The sequence below is a fragment of the Apteryx rowi genome, unplaced genomic scaffold (genome assembly GCF_003343035.1).
Source record: "Apteryx rowi isolate R43461 unplaced genomic scaffold, aptRow1 scaffold_5, whole genome shotgun sequence".
Classification (NCBI taxonomy): Eukaryota; Metazoa; Chordata; class Aves; order Apterygiformes; family Apterygidae; genus Apteryx; species Apteryx rowi.
The window spans coordinates 3,663,968-3,686,945 of NW_020450760.1; the positions used below are offsets into that span (position 1 = coordinate 3,663,968).

Below are 22,978 nucleotides of genomic sequence, written 5' to 3' on the forward strand. Positions count from 1 at the left end.
CTTCCACAGAACCTGCATCATAGGACCGGTACTTCCCATGTGCTGGATCTCGTTCAGCAAGCCTATACTGATAATAGTTTAAGGGGATATGAGTTATGAGGAAGGGCAGTAGGGGAATAAATGGCAACCAAGGCATACCCTGTTTCCTTCCCCAGTCAATCACTCAAGGATGAGTGGTGGGAGGGGAATGAGCTTGAGTAGCTGTGGGTTGGAACCACTCTGGTTGTCTTTGCGCCTAGTCCTAGAGACGTTTGTTGGTTACCCTTACCTGATGACAAAGCTTATAGATGTAGCCACATAACTTCAGACACTGGGAGAAGGGGCTTTCAGATTTTTTTTTCTATTGAAATATTTCAAAGAGTTCTGAAAGATAGTTTTGCAAATTTGCCTGTTGCTAATTCAAGTCTCAAGTTTCTTGGTGTCTGCAGTTATGCTTGTGAATGTATATGAGCACATGTATCAATGTATAGAAATGTTAACCTGGAAAGATGTTTGTACTGCTCCCTTGATTTATTTTTCTCTTTCAAAGTTAAAAAAAATTTAAAAAAAAGTTCTACCAGAACCTTAATTCTTCCAGTCAGCAAGTAAAGTTCCCAATCTGTGGTCTATAAAATGTCAGAAGTTGGTCTGTGAACAGATTGGGGGGGGGGGGGGAACCACAAACATTATCGTGTGTGCAAGCTTCTTTTTAAGAAAGGCAGTGCTGCTCAAGGTGGTTTAAGAATTTTTTTTTTCCATGATTAAGTTATTTGGTTAAGAGATGGCTGAGAAATACTGTTTCTGCAGATTGGGAGCAATCCAAACATTCAGGAGAAGAATTGCACACCAATGGTAGTATGTAGTCTAGCAGATAGTAGATAAAATACTATCTGCTCATATAGGCAGAAAGGAGGACACCATAGTTGTCTGAAGGGGTGTTCCTAAAGTTAAGAGGTCTCACAGAATGGCTGAGGTTGGAGATTGTCTAGTCCAACCTCTCCTGAAAGCAGATTGCTCAGGAGCTTGTCCAGTTGGGTTTGAATATCTGCAAGGATGGAGACTCCGCAGTTTCTCTGGGTAACCTGTTCCAGTGTTCAATCATCTATACAGTAAAAGTTTTTTTTTTTCCATGTTTAAATAGAATTTCCTGTATTTCAGTTTGTGCCCATTGCCTGTTGCCCTCTCAGTGTTGTTCCCTCTCAGGAACCACTAAGAAGAGTCTGGCTCTTTTTACCCTCCCTCACCCACCTCTCCCCCCCTGCCTCCCCTTCAGGTATTTATACACATTGATAATATCCCCTTGAGCCTTCTCTTCTCCAGTCTGTGCAGTCCCACTTCTCTCAGTCTCTCCTTGTATGACATATGCTCCAATCCCTTAATCATCTTTGTGGCTCTTTGCTGGACCTGGTGCAGTATGTCCATGCCCTCCTTGTGCTGGGGAGCTCAGAACTGGACATGGCACTCCAGGTGTAGTCTCACCAGTGCTGAGTAGCAGGGAATAATTAACTCCCTCAACCTGCTGGCAACACTTTTAATGATGCAGCCGAAGAGGCTGTTGGCCTTCTTTGCTGCAAGGATGCTTTGCTGGCTCATGTTCAGCTCCTTGTCCACCAGGACCCCCAGGTCCTTCTCTACAAAGCTGCCTTTCAACTTGTCGGCCCCCACCACGTGCTGCTGTGTGACGTTATTTCTCCCCGGGTGCAGCTCCTTCCATTTCCCTTTGAACTTCATGATGTTCCTGTCTGCCCATTTCTCTAGTCTGTCAGGGTGCCTCTGAATGGCAGCACGACCATCTGGTGTATCAGCCACTTCTCAGTTTTGTATTGTCTGCAAATTTGCTGAGGGTGCACTCTGTCCCATCATCCAGGTCAATAATGACGATGTACAGCAGTACTGGCCTCAGTATTTACCCCTGGGGTACATCACTGATGACTAGCCTCCAGCTTTATGCTGCTGACTGCAACCCTTTAAGCCTGGCAGTTCAGCCAGTTGTCATTCTACCTCACTGTCTGTTTTTCTAATCTGTATTTCTTCAGTTTGTCTGAGGATGTGATGGGAGATGGTGTCAAAAGCCATACTAAAGTCAAGATAAACAATATCCACTGCTCTCCTCTTGTCCCCGGAGCTAGCCTTCTTGTCTTAGAAGGCTGTCAGGTTGTTCAGGTGTGATTTCCACTTCCTAAATCCATACTGACTACTCCCAGTCACCTTTTTGACCTCTCTCTGGAAATGGTTTTCAGGATCATTTGCTCCAACGCCTTCCCACAGATTGAGGTGAGGCTGACTTGTCTGTAGTTCCCCAGATCCTCCTTTTTGCTCTTCTTGAAGATAGGAGTGACGTTTGCTTTCTTTCAGTCCTTAGGAACCTTGCCTGATTGCCACAGCCTTTCAAAGATAGAGGCCTTGTAGTGACATGGGTCAGCTCACTCGGCACTCATGGATGCATCCCATCAGGTCTCATGGACTTGTGTATGTCCAGTTTGTTTAAACATTCCCTAACCTGATTCTTTTCCACTGAGCATAAGTCTTCCTTGCCCTGGACTTTTTCCCCTGGTCTCTGGCACCTGGGATTCCCAAGGGCAGGTCTTATCAATAAAGATTAAGATTAAAAATGTATTGAGTACCTCAGCCTTTTGTCCTTTGTCAGCAGCTCCCCATTCCCATTCAGCAGCAGGCTTGCGCTTTCCCTAGTCTTCCTTTTGCTGCTGTTGTACCTGAAGAAGCCTTTCTTGTTGCCTTTCGCATCCCTTGCCAGATTCAACTCTGGGTAGGCTTTGGCTTTCGTAACTCCCTCTCTTCATGCTTGCACATAGTCTCTATATTCCTCCTGGGTCACCTGACCCTGCTTCCATCTCTTCTCTGTGTGGGGGGTGTGTGTGTGTTGTTGTGTTTTCTTTGTTTTGTTTTGTTTTTTTATGTTTGAGTTTAGTCAGGAGCTCCTTATTCATCCATGCAGGCCTCCTTCGCTTGACTTCCTGCACATGGGGATGGGCCATTCCTGAGCGTGGAAGAAGTGATCCTTGAAAATCGCACCTATTTACAGTTCTTAAAACGATGGAGTTGTAACAGAACAGTTTGCCTTCTCATTCTTCAGTTTTTAATTTCTGATTCTTGGAAGAGGTGAAAATATTAGGCCACTAGAGCATATCTCATGAAACCAAAACAGATGCCTGAGTTAGCAAATACTGAGTTATCCTTTTATAACAAGTCTCTGGTTCCAGGCAGCTATACAAGCTTTGTATTGCAGAAAAAAGAATGAAGCATCAAATGTTTAGACAATAGACTATGTTTTATCATTCTGGAAGCTAAAGTCCAAAGGTGGAAGCATTCTGTTTAGGTGTGTGGATAATTTGACATTAGATTCTTCTACCTGCATAGACAGTATTGCCAATATATTCTTCCATTGACTACTGACAGAATGAAATAGTTTGATGTGTGTTTACAAAGTTGAACTTCTTAATTCTTTAAAACCAGTAACAAAATGTTTATATCTTACAGTCTTGGCTGGTGCCCTACGCCTATTTAAAAGTTAATTCAGTCCTGCCAGTTGAATCCTTGATATGTAAGCATTTTTTAATGTGTCTGCATAGTTTGGAGGAGTTTTTTTCATTGGACATGCTCTTAGGAAGTATCTACAGTTGTGTATTTAAAACCCTTTGACTGATTTATCCAGCTCAGTTTGGATCCTTTCATATAAACAAAACTGACTTCTCAAAATAAGCTCACAGCGTTCTGGGTTGATGTTCCATTGCCCTGTAAGGGTGGTGACCTCTGGCTGATCTGGGAACTTCCAGGTGGCATGGATAGAGCTACTGGGGTTCAGGAGCTTGATGAGACTGATGCACTTCAACAGTCCTTTCTTGGTACTCATCCCTAACTTTTCTGAACCAGCACAATTTTTCTAACTTCTGCCACCCACCATGGAGGAGAACACTGCCTAAGTTTTGATATTAATGTTTGGAGGCTGCTGTGAATGTATTTATGATCTTGCAATTGAATAACCTTTACTTTGGAAGCTACCTTCTCCAAATAAAGTGGGTCTCAGCAGGAAGCTGCATGAATGATTCCTCCCCCCCAGAGGAATTCTGTTTCTGGAATATTGTTTTTAGACTTGGAGGAAGTCGCCCAGGTTGGCTGGTGGAGAGGGAGAATGGCTGTCTGCTTGGGATGACCAGCACCAACATTTCATCTTTCACTTTCCTGTCCAGAGTTGTACTGATGACATATTAATACATTAACTCTTCTTAAAATAGAGATGCATCCTTTCCCTCTGGGGCATGCTGCACCTGATTCTGTCAGTCAGGAGCAAATGAAATTGGTTGTCATACCAATTTGAGAGGTTTTGTGTGCTGGTACAGTGAAGAAGCTGATACAGTCATTGTAAAGCTTGAAAAGTTGCAGAAAATGACTGCTGGATTTTCATGGGGCAGTCAGTTTTGGATTGGTGTCTACTTTCTGCTCCTTTTTCTGGAAGTCAGTATTTAAACAATTATTTCTCAATTTGCTCCTGGCTGATTCTTGGGAATAATATGGTGAGGTCTATAAGGGTTCATGAAACCACAATTTTTCCATTTCACTGCTCTAATAAAAAAAAAAAAGTGGCATTCCTGCTTGTAAGACAATGACAGACAGTGTTGTGATTCCCTCCTGTCCCTGTAGGATGCTTGGTTTGTGCAACCTGTTCCTCTGGCTTATTAAATCTTTGAATGGATGCCTGAATATGAGAAATTGTCCAATTGTACTTTGAGTATGGGCATTGGAAAGACTAAAATGAAACAAGAGCTTCCTAATGTAATAACTGCTTACTTTATTTTGCAGTGTCTCAGAATTAGTCTCTGTAAGTCTGCTGGAGGTAGGGGTGCAAAGTTTTTTTGCTTTTTCTTTTTTTAATAATGATACGACTAGCCAAAGACTTATTCTGTATACTGTAGCAAACTGAGGTCATAGTCCTAAAGAAACTGTGTATGCCTACTTTGAAGATGGGAAGTTTAATGTAGTAAGGTAACTTTAGTTTTTCCACCAGTGTTTCACTCTTTTATGTTTAAGAAAGCAAAATTCTTTGAAACTTTGAGGAACGTTTTACCTTTTGTAAAGGATACAGCTTCTTCCCCCCCCCCCCCCCGAAAACTCTCAGGAATGTCAGATCAGGTTAATAATAGGAACCTGCTTTGAGCAATTTTCTGCAGACTTTTACCCTGACAGTATGTGACACGTTGTCCTAAGGAACAAGACTTGAGTATTCTAGCTTTGGAAAGTACTGCTGCTCCCAGAATGCACTTTTCTCTGGTGGATAGAAATATTACACCAATATCACCTACAGCAAGATGTCAGGAGCTGCTTCTGAATGATATAGTCATTAACTGTGTTCGTGTTCCCTTCTGTCCTTTGTGTGCTCTCTAAAGAAGAATCCTTTGGTCATTTCCATCCTTATCCTGACTGGGATGTCCTCTTTCTCTTGATTTAGAAATTTGCCAGATTAGTAGACAATAGTTCTATTTCTGGGAGTAGCAAATCCTTAGGTACAGGAACTGGTAAGCAGAATATTAACACTAATGCCGCTATTGTCAGAAGTCACGCTGCTGCTTTTTCTCTTGTTCTTGAGATTGCATCGGATAAGAAACAAATTCTTACTTTAGGCTGATGAAGATAAACTTCATCTTGCAAGTGTTCTGAATGTGGTTTGGTGGTTAGTACAATCCCCAGTTCGTTGTCCTTCACTGGACAAATCAGGGAGAACGAGGGAAATGGTGGTGTTCCTGGTGAGGGAGGTAAGGCCCTAGCTACGGCAGCAGACTTTAGTTCTGAAGTCTCTCTTCTTGAGCTGTTGCACCTTGCTGTGGCGCAGAAAGCCATGCACATCTTAGAGGAGATTGAAAGGTGCTGAATCTGCAAAGCCCTGGGATTTTTGAAAATCAAGACACTGAAATCTGAGGTCAGTGCAGTATCTATATGCTGGCTTTGCAGAAATGAGATGGCCCTGGGAAAATAGAAATGCAGGTAGCTGGGGAAAAGGAACATTGAAATCTCATTGTGGAGGAGTCGGAGACATGAGATACAGGCTTTAGTTTCTGGGATTCATAAGGGTTTTATAGAAATGGATGCAGCTCCTTACCATGTGAACACTTTGGACTATTGCTTGTAGGGTCTGGCAGTCTGGTCAGTCCTAGTCTGGCTGTTGGTGCCTGCCTGGGGGTGGAAGGTTTAGGTGAGTGACATGGCTGGGGATAGGCAGGGTGGGAAAACCAAGGGTTTTCAAAGGGCGCCTTACAGTGGTAAGTATACTTCTTGAGGCAATCCTTTTGTGGAAAAATGCTATTCAATCTTTTTCCTTTAATACATTAGAGTAGAAGATTTTGTTCAGAAAGCAGTGCATAGCTCAGGGTGTCAGTGGTTTTCCTGAATGTGTTCTGGAACTGGAAGGGGCAATGTATTTACTCTGTAATGTGTTTGCCAAAATAAATGTTTGTGAAACATTTTTTGCTTTGGTCTGTTTTCTCACCTGCAAGCATGCCAAAAATGTGCTACCAAATAGTTCTGCCATAATTATTCTGAATCACAAAAATTAAAACTTCTGAGAAGCTGACTGCAGTTTACAGTGGCTTATAGTCTGTGTGCATTTTATTTTTTTTACCTTATTCAACCTCTGAAAGCTCAGGTGTGAAGTAAAGTTATACTTAATGTTGCAGTATCTTTCCTGTACCTGATATCTCAAATGCCTGTATCAAAAGCTTTATTTTTAAAAACCACCACAGTGTTACTAGTTTGACTGGACTGGGAGGAGACCCTAGAGTTGTCAACTCTGAATGCCAGAAGGTGAAAAGTGGCTCAGAGGAACCTGCTTCTTCACTTTCAAGGTCTGTGATAAAATGACCAGAAAATTGTCAGAAATTTAGCTGAAATTCCTAGTCACTCCTTCTAGAATAATTACCGTTTTAACCACAAAATGGGGAGTGGGCTTAAGGCAAGTGGATTTGGAAAGCCTTCTAACTCTTAGCAACCCTAAATTACATCATTTATCAGGCACTCTTAGCAGAAACTTAAACTAAAATTATACTCTACCTGTTGTACTTAAACGTTGTGAGAAGTTCCTTTCCGAACTGTCATAATAGCATTCTTTTGGGTTTCAGAAGTGCTTGGTCTGCCATGAGTATTTCCAAGGATACCAGAATTATGGTATCTTGAAGTGTGATGTAACTGGGCTTGAGGGCCATGATCTACTCAGCCAGGATTCCCCAGGAAAAAAAAAAAATATATATATATATTTATATATTTTATATATACATTTATATATTTTATATTTGTATTTTTATATATTTTTATGTTTATATATATTTTTATATTTTTTATGCATATATATATATATATATGCTCTGCTACAGGGCAAGTCTGTAATAATTCTGTTAGGAAAGTTTCTTTTGAGCTATTAAGAACAGAGGTGTTCTTTTTTCACTTGCATTGTGATAAATTCATGCACTATGAACCATTGCAGTATCATACCACTTAATGAAGATGCTTCTGTTTTGTTCAAACTTCACGTGGATACGTATGGAATTGAATGGTGGTAATGCTGGTAAGAATGACCAGTGGTGTTGTGTGCGTTTTCATGACTAGCTAATGTAACTCCACACCCACAGCAGGAATGCAGGTGGGTGTACTATCTGGATATGAAGAAGTGCAGCATGACAACGTTCCCTACTACTCTGGACTCAGTTCTCTTTCAAAATACTATCCAGTGTTTTTCAGAATTGTCTAAGGCACATGAATCATTTAAGAGATAGATCTCCCCTCTCTCCCCCAACACCCCAAATTAACAGCAAACACGGTACCTGACAGATATTCCCAAATGCCCTAGAACAGTTTAAGAAAAGGCACACATATCTACTGGAGTTCTCCTCACTGTTAAGTTCTCATAATTCATGCAAGTTTGTACTGCAGTTCCTGGCCAAAGCCCAGAAGTCTTTTGCATGAATTATGCATTGAATATGCATTTTTGTTTACATTATCTTGGGTGTGTTTTGTTCTTTATGAGCTAATAGTAATACTAAGTGCTACCAGTCAAGGTGAAGTGCCAGCGTCACCACTTTTTCAGTGCACCTTTAGTGAGCTAATCTGCTATGGACAGAAGCTTGATGAAACAGCTGTGCTTCACTCTTGGCTAGAAAATAGTACAGCAGTTATCAAAACTTTTTAGATCCTGTTTTGTAAGAACAGGGTATTCCAGGAAATAATGTAGAACTAGCCAGTTTCAGATATCAATAAGTTCAAGCAAAATTTTAATTATGTCCACTGTGTAGTGTCAATACAATGTCCAAATACAGGTTCTTCAGCGTTTTGGGGGCTCAGCAGTGGCATTGAAACATTCAACCAATTTAAGTTGTTATAAGATGTGCGTGTATAATGAAACTGATTTTGACTGCAAGAATCACATGTGCTGTCAAATAGCATAGCACAGATCTTAAAGCTTGTTGAATCTTTTAATGCTATGGATACCTTCTTTCCTTCCTACTTTTCATTAAAAATATTTCTAAAACACTTTTTGTTTTTTTTCTTCATATAAGTATAGAGAAAGATGCTTAACGTGTTTAAGAAATTCACCTTGACCCACTTCAGTCCCTGGGATGAAGAGAGGTCAAATAGGTCTCTTGTTTTAAGTGTATTATGTATGACTGGTTCTAATTTTTACAGTAAATGGTTTGCAATTGCAAGGAATGAGGAGAATAGGAGGTCCTTATGAATGAAAGGGTCATGGTATCTTCAATATATGGTTATAGATATATCATCTAGCTGTTTGGATGAGAAGCCTCAAAGTTTGGGTTGGTTACATTTCTAGAAAGGCCTGGAGAATGTGGGGTAAGCACTCGTATAGAAAGTGCTGCCTATGCAGCGATGGGAGATGTAAGTGGTCAGTATGATGGCCCAACAGGAGCAGCCTAGCAGGCAGTAGTAAATTATACCAGAGTTGCGATATGTGTAGAAAGCAGGAGGTAGACAAAGGCATTAAGACAAGAAATAAACAGAACTGTTAGGATTTTTCACTGCGTAGAAATAATCATGGTCCCACTTGCTGTTAAGTTGCTTGAGGGCATTCCGCTTAGGTGGAATTATTGTTGCAATTAAACAGTAGTCCTTGGCGTTAAGCATCTTTAGCTTTAAATCTCTTCCTTGGAGATAGTCCAGTTAATTGGAATATATGTTATTGCCTAGTTTTGTATTATTTATATGTCATTGACTATAATGCAATTAAAAGAGGACGTAAAAAAACCCAAAACTTTACAGTGATACTGAAGCATTTTGGGGTTTGGGGGAGTTTGTTTTGTTTTACTGTTCAGCCAGGCTCAACTTATGCTCTAGCTGTTATTTGAAGCAGACCCAGCAATATAGTGAGGGTATTCATTACCTCCAGGGTCTGGGAAAGAGGAAGAAGCTTTAAAAGTGTGTTGAGGTGTCTTTTCTGCATATCTTAGAGAATTTACACACAATACTAAAAATATTTATTTGTTGTTCTCTCCCCTCTTTTTTTTTTTTTTTTTGAAGGAAGTAATACATGGGGGAATGATTGATGTTTTTGCTAGGTAAAAGGTTAAAGAGGTTCCACATCTTGTTTGGTTGTTAAAATTATTCTGGTTGCTAGTGATTAGGAAGCACTTATACTGAGGGGCATGTGAAATGAACATTTTGGGCTCTAAAACCTGTTTCCATTGGAACAATGTGTGCTTAGATACCACCATCCTGCAGTCTTTGATTTTACCCTAGGATCTGTCAAAATTTCCAAGTATATCAGTTGTTTTGAATGGGGACTGAACTTCTTCTCTTAGTTGTTCACTTTGTGGCAATGTAATTGGTGTTACACTGTTTTGTTGCATCTCTATTAAGAAAATACATAGCCTTTGACACAGTATTGCTGCATTTTAACTGTTGCTAATGCCTTTATAGTCGTTAGTAAGGGTTTGTGTTACTATTGTCACTTAATCTTGTTCTAAGTAAAGTACAAGAAATACTGATAAAAGATCTTAGTCTTTGATCACGTAAGCCATCATTGATATTAATGTTTCTGGAATGAGAAGAGTGGCAAAGTAGGAGAACTGCAGTTGTGCATACACAGTTGTAGTGTCTGTCCTGTATTTAACCCTGTGACATAAGTATACTCTTACTGTTTGAGTATGCTAGCATGGTTCAAGAGCTTGCTGTCTGAAATGACATGTACTAAAGTGATTTTGAGCGTTCTTGGCCCATTGCAATGGGAAGTAAAACAAATTATGTTAAGCCATCACAGGAGCTATTTGTGAAATTTATGAAATCTTTGGTTTTATGGGATTTTTTGGAAAATAGTTTAAATACATATAGGCAAAGGTAGCATGTATCTACTAGTTTATGAATTAGTGTATGAACATGTGAAATTAAATATTATGTGGTAGGTTACTTCCTGATGTACGTGGGTAGGCTGATACATAAAACCAAAATTACCTGTATAACTATAGGTCTTACTTTGAGCAGTGACATACTGTCTGATAAAAATTTGGCAGACTGTTAACATTTCTGTATTTATGGTTTTTGGAGTTTATTTTGGGGTGTTCTCTTAAGTGAGCCTTAGGGGTGTGCTTTTGACAAAAGCTAATCTCATTCCTTTGGTGGGCCAAACCTTGTTAAATTTTTTTTTGTATCTGCTGAGGGGGTTACTTTGGGGATTGCAGCAAAACGTTCACAGTCATAGCGAACAGCTCTTCCAGCACAAAGCATGTAAGCAGTGTCCTCAGAAACAGTCAGAATGTACTTTACATTTGAGTTTATTGAAACACAAGTCAGTTGCGTGACTGTCTTATGCCTTAGTCAGCAGCCCAGCTGTAAAACTAAGTAAAAGCAGCATCTTATTGAAAAATGGATGCTTTGCATGAACTGGGTTTTCTGAATAAGTACCAAAGCAAAAATGTTATCTCACAATGTTTTTGATGTATTTAGTTGATGTTAACTGTTTTTAAAGTGGTGACAACTGCATATGCTGTAAATGTACTCAAACCCTTCCTGTAGAAAGAGAAATAAGTATTAATTTGGAAACACATGTGAATGTAGGCATATATGTGTGTGTGTGTATATGTAAATAAATTTTTTTGCCAGCAAGTTCTTTTCATTAGTGAGAACTAGAGAAAAAAAATTCACAGTTGATTTGATTTTGACTTCTGAGATTAAAGAGTGCTGGTGCATTTAGGTAACTTGTGTCATATAAATATGTGCATTATTTTGTATGCATCATAATACTTATTACAGTAATCTTAGCTTTTTCCATTTAAATCTTATATTAAATAGGGAGAATTGAAAGAAGCCCTTTTTTTCTAAATTTTGGTCTAGAGAAAGTGAATTGTGTCTATTCTCCTCCTGTTCAAGAACATGATCGCTCTATTTGGCATGGAGTAGGTTTGTTGGCTTACTGGGTTTACAGCTGTGGTAGATTTGTCTTTGTACTTTGTTATTATTCTTAATTTAAATGATACTTATCTTTAAAAGACAACATTTACATACACGTGTAGCATAGACTTTCTATTTTTCCTTCATTAAAAAGGAGTTTTTGTGTGGTTACTTACTACTTACAGGAGTTAGTGTTACTGCAGTATCCAGTTAAAATGTGCTAGTGCTGTGCAAAACTGTGATAGTGGCAATAGCACTGTATTGTTGCACTCTACATTTTCCATTTCTCCTCTCCTATAGTTCTAAGTTGTTTAGAAAGATAGCTTTTTTTATGCTGAAAATCAGGCAAGGTGGAAATCATAAAGGGTGAAATTTTTTGATTACAATCATACATTAAATGGAAATGATAACATAGTTCGAGTGCTTAGTGAGAAGAAAAAAACTTATGGCAATGACAGGCATTCTGTTTGCGCACCAGTAATTTCAGTGGTGGCTACAGGAACATACATCTTTATATTTCAAAGACAGCTGCACACACATATATTTGTACTTTATCTTCTAATACAAATTTTAGTTATAGTCAGAATGCTAATATTAACATTGATAGAGAATTAATATATGACTAGTTGGTTCTTAATATATAGTGCAATCTAACTGACCATTTCTTGATATTAAGCTTAAAGTTATGTACGGGTATTTTTTTCTTGAGATACTAAGTATGAGTGATAAGCCCTAACTGCTGTTAGGAGAGAAAAGGGAAAGAGTACAGAACCAGTTGAATATGAGGAGCAACAAATAAAGAAAATAGAGGTGGGGTTGAAAATCACAGCCTTAGGCAGAGCAGAGCAACTTCACTATTCCTCTGGGAGATGGTGGACGCTGTTCTGTGCTGTTCTTTATAAGGATGTGACGATATTAGAGACTGGTGAGTGTTTTTTGTTGTTGTTGTTGTTTTTTTAAATCAAGTTGTTACCTCTGTGTGGTAGATGGTTTGCTGGAAATGCCAAGAGAAGATTGAGGAAGAAGCCCTGTGCCTTTATGGGGTTTCAGATGTGGGAAGCAGACATTAAAAGGGAAGGGAGGAATGGCAGGTAGAATCTCATGAAGAAACTGGAAGAGAACTGCAGCTTGGTATAACAATATATATTTGTGCTGGTATCTCCCTCTTACTGCAGAACGTGTGTTTCAGAGCTGTGAGCTGCTGTTGGAGACAGCTTGATGGTCAGGTGAAAAATCTAAGCATGGCAGTCCTTATTTTATACAGAAGAGAGTTTACAGTTTCTTAACTGGCAGGAAGGAGCTGAATTTGAGAGGTCATGTGACTACAGCATAGTTTGGGAACAGCAGAAGAACCTGGGGCAGCATGTATTTGCAGGGCTGTGCATTGAATTGATTTTTAAGTACAGCATCTAACCACAAGAAACAGGTGTATCAAAGCTAGTTCTTAAAGAAGGAAATAATGTAGGTTATGGCTAAGGGAATTCCTAGGAAACATAAATTTACGTTTTATTTTGAATGGAATGCGAGCTTAAGTGGAAGCCATATGGGTAATAGGTTCCTATAGAAGGTACTTTTCTGTCATTAATCTTTTCACGATTATTTGTAGGTGATTTCTGTTAGCAACATCATCAGTGTTAGGTAGTACTAAAGATCCTGTAAAAAATGGGCTTTCTTGTTATGAGCACTTTACAGTCACAGGAGGTCCCTCTTTCAAAAGAGCTTACAATTCAAATGGAGGGACAGAAACAGGTTGGAGAAGGAAATTGCGCAAGCACAGGAGCTGTGTGATGGCATTGCATTTCGTAGGGCTTCTGGGGCAAGTTTATAGAGGAGGTGGAAGGAAATGAAAAAGGAAAGGCCAGTATCAGGAGTGGAGAAGTGAAGACAGCAAGGAGAGCAGGAGTGGAGTTCAGCAGAGGTGAGAGGTTGAGCAATGGGGGAAAGGGATTGAATTAATAACCAATTAGTCATTTACTTAGTGGGAACATCTAGATAAATACCTTAGGAATGATGAGAGTGTTAATGTGGTTTCTAAGTGACATGGTGTAGGTGGTTTTCACAAGCAAACATAGTGTTCATTGTAAATGTATAAACTGATTTTTTTTAAAGATCACAGATCTTTTCCTCCACCCACACTGTTCTGACACTTCTTGATTTCATGCTTTCTATTGGCTATGAGATGTATTTGTTTTTTTACTTGCAGCCATAAGATTGAAGTTTAGAAGAAAAAGCTTCATCAGTGGAAGGAAAAGACCAAATTCCCATTAAAGCTGGTCTTATCAAATGTAAAATTGTGTTCTCCTACATATGGATTGAAGAGCTCCTGTCAATTGCCTGTAAGCATTAAACATGTCCGTTAAGCCCCTAGCTGCTCAACTTATGTTAATACAAGAAGATGATACACTTCCTTAACTGCAATAAAGGGAAAAATTACTTAGTCTAGGCAACCAAATTAGAAAAAAATTTGCAAGCCTGGTTTGTGTACATCCTACTCATTTGTCCGCCCTCTCAGTACAGCCAAGGAATATATCCCACACCCACCTACTGTACTCACCTTTCAGTGCTCTTTGCATGGCTTGAGAATTTCCTTATCTTCTTGTCTGCCCTTGTTGACCATTATCTGTTCTTCTAATACTAATTCTAGATTTGCACCCCTCACCTTCTGTGCTAGTATATGCCAAGAAGATGCGTGGGGTGGGATCTGTTATGTAATGATAGCATAATGTAATTAGCATCTACAGGGGTCTGAATTAAAGCAGATACAAGATACTGCATTAGAAATACACTGGGTCCTTGAAGCAGAGTTAAACTTGAATGGATGTCTCAGCTGTGGGAATTCCTAACTTGGTTATTATTTAAAAGCTCAATGATTTTTTGAGTAGCTGATTCATGGCTTTGTAAAGTAAAAAGTATAGCTGAAGGAAGCGAGGCTTACGGGATCATGTTAGTTCTACCTGCTGGTTAGTTCTTCACACCTTCACCCATCAACTTTTTGGGCATTTTTGATCAAATTTGACAGAGCTGGAAAACTCAAACATAAGTTGGCCCACTTGCTAGGCAAAAAACTGTGTTGAGAAGAGTGATGTGGATATTTCCTGAAGAGATGAGAAGGATAACTGAGAGTATTATTGGGATTTTGGGACCATTGAAAAAAATGCATATGAGGACAGAAGATGCAAATCCAGAAGAAAGCAATCTTCATATATTCCTCCTCATATAGGACAAATTGTTTAAAACTAACACAGCTAAATACTAAAAATTAATACAGTGGCTACTCAGCATAATGATTATATTCACAGTATTGTAACATAGGTTGCAAGCTTGTATTTTGACCTGATGACTGAGATGTAGGTACCTTTATAGTTCCTTATGATGGATTTTTTTCTGTCAGACTTAACTACAGCTTTACTAATGTAGTGCTGCAGTGAATTTCTTGCTGATTGTGTAAACGTGAACAGATGGGATATTTCTTTTTTATTAATGATTAGAACAGAATATCTTTATTTTTTCTGAAGTTTTATCTTGGAAGTTCTGTATTTTTATCATCCAAGCTTGGCATTGTTTCCTTGTGGAAGTGTGGTACTGTGATGCTAATGGTACTGTTCTGTGGTACTGTTCTCTAATACTATAAGTATTAGCTTTCTTAAATACGATGTTTAAGCAGTCATATATTAAAAAAAAAAAAAAAGTAATGGCAATTCTTTTGTACTTCTTTTGAAGTGTTTTGCACAGACTTCTCATGGCTACATTCTAAACCTGTTAAGTGAACATGCTCACTTTATAGAGCTTATAAGTCAAGAGGGAATGTTTTACAACTCTTAAAGAATATTTCTGTGTGTGACGCTGAAACAGAAGTTCAGAGTCTGACACAACAGAACTTCTCTTTGACAGCAATATTAAAGGGGGAGACTGATCATTTAAACCCCTCACTGCCGCTCTTCTTTGCAGGATTCTTTTTTGCTAAGCTAGCTGATACGCTTATGTGGAAACATGGCAGTGTTGTGTATTACCAAGCTTATTCATCATTGGTGTCAGTGTACTCTCTCTTGCAGAATGCTTTCAGGAATTTTCAACAAAGTTCATTTGAAAAGAACCATGGCCCAGTACTTAGAAAATACTAACTGGAAGACAACCAGAAAAGCAAATGTAAAAACCAACCAACCAACAAAACCTGTCTTCACTTGAATGTGGACCATTGCTTCTTCAGATATTTATATGATATACAGTTTATCTCGATCCTGAAGGGGTTTTGTTCTGTTTTTCCTGTTCATGTCATGCAACTATGTTTTATGTTGCTGCTTCTGTTGGCATGCATGTATTAGCAAACAGCCTATCTTTTCATTGCTTTGTTGAGAAACAGCCTTATACTTCATTTGTTTCTGAAACCTTGTTTTAGTCATAAAACACTAATGCTTCATATCTAAAATTTTATTTCAAATTTAAAAAATACTGTTTTTTCTGAAATTACAAATTTCTAGGAATTCCAGGGATTTCTTTAGAATGGAAATCAAACTCTAAAATCTGTTTCATAAGCTGTATGATATGAATGCAATTTTAATTACAAAAAATAGTTTCACAAAGAAACCATATTTATTTTCTTTCTTTTGAGTAAAGAGCCACATTGTGTCTGATGCTGTCGGTATAACCCATTATCTTCTGCTTAAATATGGCAGAGACCATTGCTTAACTAAGCTTTTTTTTCCTCAGACATGAATTTGGATTATATGTTGTATGTTGTATATTAGTTTTAAGAAATTATGAAAATACTTTCACAGGACTTTGACTTTTGGGCTTTTATACTAGGCAGCTCTGTTGGGGTGGTATTTGGAAAATCTTTTCTGGACAAATGTGTATAGCAGCAATTCCTTTCAAATTAATGTTTTTACTAAAAAACACATATTTTAGATGCATTAGATTTTGAATAGATACAACTGTTTCATGTAACTGAGCCGATAATTCAGAGGTTTTGAAGAGATAAGTAATGTAGGAAGTGGAGACCTATTTTTCTGATTAGTGAATTGAATAAAAAAGTACAGTTTAGATCTCAAAAGATAGTTTCTTAAAAGGAAATACTTTCCAGCAAGACATCTCCAGATATCAGTCTGCTGGTTTTGCTTTTCTGTGTGAGACAGACTTGCCGATTTAATCATGCATATAGGATTTTGTTTCTCCATAGAAATTCTGAGGACAAAGAAGCAGTAGTTTAGACAAGATACCTATGTCATCAAAGAAGAGAGTAAAGATACTTGCAGAACTTATTTCATGTTCATATACGGGTAGCATGGTACTGTGAAAATGTGTTTGTGATTATGGTGCAGTCAGCTGAATTATTGTTCACAGAATTTGTTAGTTCATGTGGTATGTTTGCTGTGTGATACCTAAACAGCAGGATCTGAGAGAGAGATCTTGTATTAGCTTTGAATTCCTCACTTACGTAGACCAGATTTGAGCTAGAGGTGATTTTTTTGGTCTTTAAAACAAAAATAAATTTATCTAGTAATGCAAATACTTAGCTTTGTTCAAATGTTTATCTTTTCATCACATTTGGGAAGTTCGTATATTCTGAAATTAGCTTTTTCTTTAGACGTATCTCTTGGTAATGCTTTCACTGCAAAAATAGGTTCTTATTATTAAAATCTTTCATACTAAGAAAATTTCAAAATACAGTGCTGACTATACTCCATATTCATACAGCTTCAAGTATTGGTGTATCACAGTTCTAATTGCAGGGTGGTATTTTCCATGCCTCCATGCAGAAAATGCACATAGTATTCTTTGGGGTTCTTTTCTTCTGATGAAATCTACGTTGGATGTTTGTGTTCCAAGCAGGTCTTTCTCTAGAAACAACTTCAAAAAAAAAAAAAAAAAAAAAAAAAAAAAAAAAAACTGAATACTGCAGGCTTTTTTTAGGTCTTTTACTTTATTATGCATGCAGGACATTTACTTGGTCTGCTTTCCATTGATTTGTTGGTTGATAAACACATTTTCTTCTTAAAGATGAGAAACCAATATTCTTCAAAATCTTTTCAGTTGTTTATCTTATTTATCTTTATATTTATCAGCATCTTGATGTATATAAACCATATGTCCTTGTAATTTATAAATTGCAGCATGGAAAATGCACTATGAGTGCTTTAATTTTGCGATGATTCTTAAAAAATACCGTGGATTTTGCTTAGAGTGAATGTAGAAAAACATTTGTGTGTATCACACAGAATGGTGCTGTGCTTTACACTGCATCAAAGACAGCTCTTGCCCTGAAGAATTTGGACTCTGTCTCCAAACCTGCAGCTGGATCCATGAGACAGACCAATCTGACTGATTTCTCTTAAGATTCTGTAAGGGCAGAAGGGTCTAAAATAAATACAACAGAATAGCATATTGGCGAATAGAACATTAAAGTGAATAGACCATGTGCAAATAATGTATTTGCAAAAATGGCCTTGTGTACCTTGAGCTCTGTTTATCTTTTTACAGTTATGGATGAGCATTACTAGCAAAAATTAAAAAAACTTGCATAACTGGGAGACCATCAAAATAAACTTTTCTAGGTTCTTTTCTCTTTTTCTTTTTTTTTTTTTTTTTTGCTGGCAGTGCTCTTTTATAGCTGTCTTCTGCTATATTACAGTAGGCTGGCAGTTTATGTTGATCCTATTTTCAAATTGTACCATTACAAATACACATGAATCTCATAATGAGTATGACCCCATGCTTCATATGAGCCAAAAAACTGAATCAAGTCTTGTATCAAATGCAATAAATTGCTCGTGGTAGAGCAGCATCTTTCAAAAGGACATTCAGTGTTGATTTAAAAACTTTAAGGGATCTGGTCAGTCGGACAGTTGACTGCAATGAATCTGTGAGGTTTCTCCTTACCAGTCTGCATATGAGGCCTTTTCATGACAGAAGATGCATTGGGAAAGTAAGTTATGCAGCTCGGGACAGGGGTCACCTGATAAAGTTAAACAGCCCAAATGGGTTGTTTGAGCTTTCCATTCTGCTAGAGAGAGATGAAATAAGCTTTGTTGTGCCCCAGGACTTATCAGACTCCATGACCCTAGGGACAGTCTGTCTCATTCTTGTTCCTTGTGCTGCCTTTAGAACCAGAAGAGGAAAGAACTTGATCCAAGTTTGATGTTTTCCTTTTTGAAGACACCTTATAGTTTTTCGTTAGATTTTTTTCCCCTTTTGTTATGGGGTGTTGTTTTTTCAGTCAGTTGTGAACTCTTTTAATTGTGAGTTAATAAGTTAACTATTAATTTTAATTCACTTCCTGATGATTCAAAGTTAGTATTTAAGATAAGCCTTAGTCTTGAATGTTCCTTACTCACTCTAATCTTAATGGAAAATGGAAGCAACCAGATTATATAACTTTCCCACTAAAAAATTTTAAATTTATAACGCTTGCAATTGAATGGTCTGCTCTATACAGTTACTTATCATTTGCATTGTAATTGTTTCAGCCTTGGTCAGTGTGGAAAGCAGCTATTCAGCGACTGGTTGATACGTTCCAGTATTAATATCAACTGTCAAGGAGCAAAACTCTTTTTTGATAGAGTATGAGAGGAAACATTTCATTTTGGATAAACTAGTTGCACTAAGTATAAAAGGATATCTTTTATAAACACAGAGTGCTCAGAACACCTAGAATGTAAAATACTTTTTTGTACACAATAATTTTTAGCATTTCTATAGAATTTACTGTGCACTTTTCAGTAACTAAAACTGCTGTGACTGAGGTGATCTTGATGACTCAGGCAATTGAAAGCTTTTAGATGTCCGAAGTCACCTACATGTGTCTGACTTCCTCTCACTATGTTATGAGAAGTAATTGGACATAGAAACCTCTGCACTCTCCAGGAAGATTTTATATGCCAGATAGACTATGTAGGCTGCCCATATATAGATAAAAACATCCATTGCATTAAAATGTAGAATCACAGAAAAAAGGAGGTGGGAAGGGATCTCTTGGAGATTGTCTAGATCAGCATCCTGCTTTAACTTCAAATGTAAATCAGGTCACTCAGGGCATTGCCTAGTCAAATTTTTAAAATCTCCAAGGATGAAGATTTAACAGCCTCTCTGGACAACCTGTTCCTGTGCGTAACCAGCCAGATAGTGAAGAGTCTCCTTATATCTAGCTGAAATTTCCCTTACTGTAACTTGTGACTGTTGCCTGCTGACCTTTTGTTGTGCTTCCCTGAGAAGAATCTGTTCCAGTCTTCTGTGTAACACCCTGTTATGTAGATGAAGGCAGCAGTTGGCTCCTTCCCTTCTCTTCTCCAGGCTGAACAAACCCTGCTCCCTCAGCTTCTCCTTTCATGTCATGTGCTTTAGCCCTTTCGCCATGTTAATGGTCTTCTTCTGGACTTGCTCCAGTTTGTCAATATCTTTTGTGCTGGGGGGCCCAAAACTGTACAGCATTCCAGATGTGGTATCACAAGTGCCAAACAAAGGGGAATAATCACTTCCCTTGACCTGTTGGTTATGCTCTTGCTAATGCAGCTCAAACTACGGTTAGTCTTCATCACTGCAGGGGTGCAATGCTGACTTATGTTCAACTTGCTGTCCGCTAGAATCTCCAAGTCCTTTTCTGCAGAGCTTGGCCAGTCAGTCTGTAGCCCATAATGTTGTATAGGGGATTTTTCATCCCAAATGAAGCATTTTGCATTTGTCTTTAACTTCATGAGTTTCCTGTTGGCTGCTGCTTCTAGTTGAAGTCCCTCTGAATGGTGGCCCTGCCCTCCAACGTATCGACTGCTTACCTTATTTTGTATCATTATAAATTTGCTAAGGATGCTTTCTTTCCTAACATCCAGATCTCTAATGAAGATGTTAAACAGCATTGACCTCTGAGGAATACTACTTGTAACCAGCTGCCAGTTAGACTTGCAACTGTTGACCACAGCCTTTTAAGCCTGGTGGTCCAGGGAGTTATTCCGTCCTTGTTGTAGTTCACCCATTCAGTCTATATCTCCTTAGCTTGACAACCAGGATGCTATGGAAGCTTGTTAAAAGCCTTGCTAAAGTCAAAATAAATGACAGCCCCTGATTTTTGCTGATCCATAGAGCCAGTTATTTCTTCATAAAAGGCAGTCAGGTTGGTTAAAAATGATTTGACCATGATAAGTCTGTGTTGGCTGATCCCAGTCACATTCATGTCCATTGGGTGAAATAGCTTCCCGTTAGGACTTGCTCTATGATTTGCAAAGCCATAAGGTGAGACTGACCAGTGTCTAGTTTCCTGGATATTCTCCCCCTGACGCCCATTTTTTTTAAGTTACCTTTTTCCTGTCATTGGGAATTACCATGACCTTTCTAAGATGGTAGCCAGCAGCCTGGCAGTGACATTAGCTAGCTTTCTCAGCACCTTGGATGTATCCTATCTAGTCCTACAAACTTGTGTAGGTCCAGCTTGGCTAAGCAGTCCATAACTTGATTCTCCTCTCCCCCAAACTTTGCTACTAGACAAAGAAACCTGGGATTTCTGAAAGCAGGCCTTACCAGTAGAGACCATGGCAAAGAAGGCACTGGGTACCTCAGGTTTTCTGTGCCTTTCTTCACTACCTTGCTTCCCTGTTTAGCAAAGGGGCCTACATTTTTCCTGATCTGTCTTTTGCTGGTGATGTACTTGTAGATGCCTTTCTTCTTACATTCACATCCTTCTTCAATTTCAACTCCAGTCAAGCTTTGGCCTCGCTAATTCTGTCCTTGCTTGCCCAGACGGTGCATCTATATTCCCCCTTGGTTACGTGTCCCTGCTTCACTCTCCCACTTTGCATGTGCATCTTTTTTGGTTTTGAGCTCTGTCAGTCAAGATTTCCATCTACAGTTAAGCTGGCATCCTGCTATGCCTGTCAATTTTCTCGCATGTTGGGATGGATTGTTCTGCTTTTTTTGTTTGTTTGTTTTGAAGTGGAATACTTAATTTACTACTCATTTTGAATTACTACTTTAGACACAGATACTAATTCAGTTGATGCCCAGAGTGCAGCTGATGGGGTAAAATAACGTCTGCTTTAATATAGTGTGGATACTTTGGTATCCATAACACTCATTCAGAACTAATGAATTCACAAGTGATCTGAGTGGTTTTCCTTCTCTCTAAGATTGCTGGTTTCTAATTACTATGAAGTAATTAATTTGCAACTATGTGAAATAATGCTTTAGATTGTACTGAACTATTGCCATGTGTTCAGACCATTCAAACAATAACACTTGCACATGTACATACATGCCACAAACAATTCTTCATGCTCCATTTTTGTAAGTGACTAATAACAGAAGATCTTGACTAGTCATCATTACTATATTTAGTTTCTTAGTAATTGGTGACAGTTTGCTCGTTAATCTGTTTTAGTTGGAAGATGGGGAAGAAGAGCCGAGTGAAAACTCAGAAGTCAGGTACAGGAGCCACAACAACAGTATCTCCAAAGGAAATGTTGAATCTAATCAGTGAGTTATTGCAAAGTAAGTTTAATTTTATAACTGTTTGGGGAAAGGGATGGTGTGTGGAACAGTCAAAAACATTCTCTGTTCTCTTACGTAAACCAGTGAATTCCATTCATTTCCTGTACGTGGCCAAGCTTCCTTGCTATTTCAGCCTGCCTAAGATTGTATCCAGTTCCTCACAGTGTATACCACCATTAGTATATGCTATTGTAGGTGTATATGAGTATGTATTGGACATACTGTATTTTTGGCAACTGTTAGCCTTGCTTTTCAACACATGCATTGATACTGGGGGAGATCAGCTAAAAAGCTACTCTAGATCACTTGACATTGCAGCTTTGTCTGAAATGTCATTCTTGTAAACCTCAAGAATTATCCTGTGTCTGTTTAACATTTGAACAGTACTTTGAACTGAGGTATAATTTTGGATATCAGCAGAAAAAGTACTGGTGGAAAGTAGCAATATAACTCCAGTTCAACTTCACTGATATTTCTGTCTGTTAAATAAAATTGTAGCTTTTTTTATTCAGAAACTTTCTTCACTGCTCAATTCTGGTGTGTAGACCACAGGTTTTTCCGCTTGTTGAGGCGTTTGGAACTCAACCATTATTTCTACTGATATGTATGAATTGACTTCTGCAGATAAGAAAAGCAGAGCATACTTTCATGCTGTGATGCTAAAATCCTGTCCACTCTTGCCACTGTCACTAGTAACTGTGGTGAGCTACACTGTTGTTGAAACGCAGACCCGAATTTTCATACTGTGGACACATCAAAATGCTGCCTTAGAAAAATTAGGATTTTTCTTCAACATTGCTCACAAAGAATAGGCAAGGAGTTGACACAGCAGTTTGATGCTTATCCTACAGTTGGCCTGTGCTTTCAATGTTGTTATCAAAAATAAAATGCAGATCTAGTTTTCCAAGCAACGACAAGTCTCAGCTGGTCTTTTTGTCAAGCTTCTATATTTTGTTCAATGCAAAGGTTTTCAAATCAGTTGTGTAAAGCAAACTTTACCTGACCACTTGGGTTCATGCAGCTTGGATCAAGAAATCCACACACTGGCATCGAGAACATTGCCTTAGACATTGTGGATATGATCTAAAGCTAAAGCTTGGCTAAATGTTCCTTTGCTTGTCCTTCCCCT

At 38.4% G+C, this 22,978-nt stretch overlaps 1 protein-coding gene across 6 annotated transcripts in view; it reads left to right on the forward strand.

Annotated features, from left to right (window-relative positions):
• The window catches only part of SETD3 (SET domain containing 3), a 64,994-nt gene that overhangs the window by 4,758 nt on the left and 37,258 nt on the right, over positions 1 to 22,978 (forward strand). For 5 of the 6 annotated variants that reach the window (XR_003255730.1, XM_026079368.1, XM_026079366.1 and 2 more), the window contains one exon: positions 21,740 to 21,849. Coding sequence is in view for 5 of the 6 variants with exons in the window: in XM_026079368.1 (XP_025935153.1) it covers positions 21,747 to 21,849 (103 nt within the window). In the remaining variant the exon portion in view is untranslated. Of the gene's footprint in view, positions 1 to 13,582; positions 13,716 to 21,739; positions 21,850 to 22,978 lie in introns of all 6 variants that reach the window. The other variant, XM_026079367.1, reaches the window with a different exon arrangement.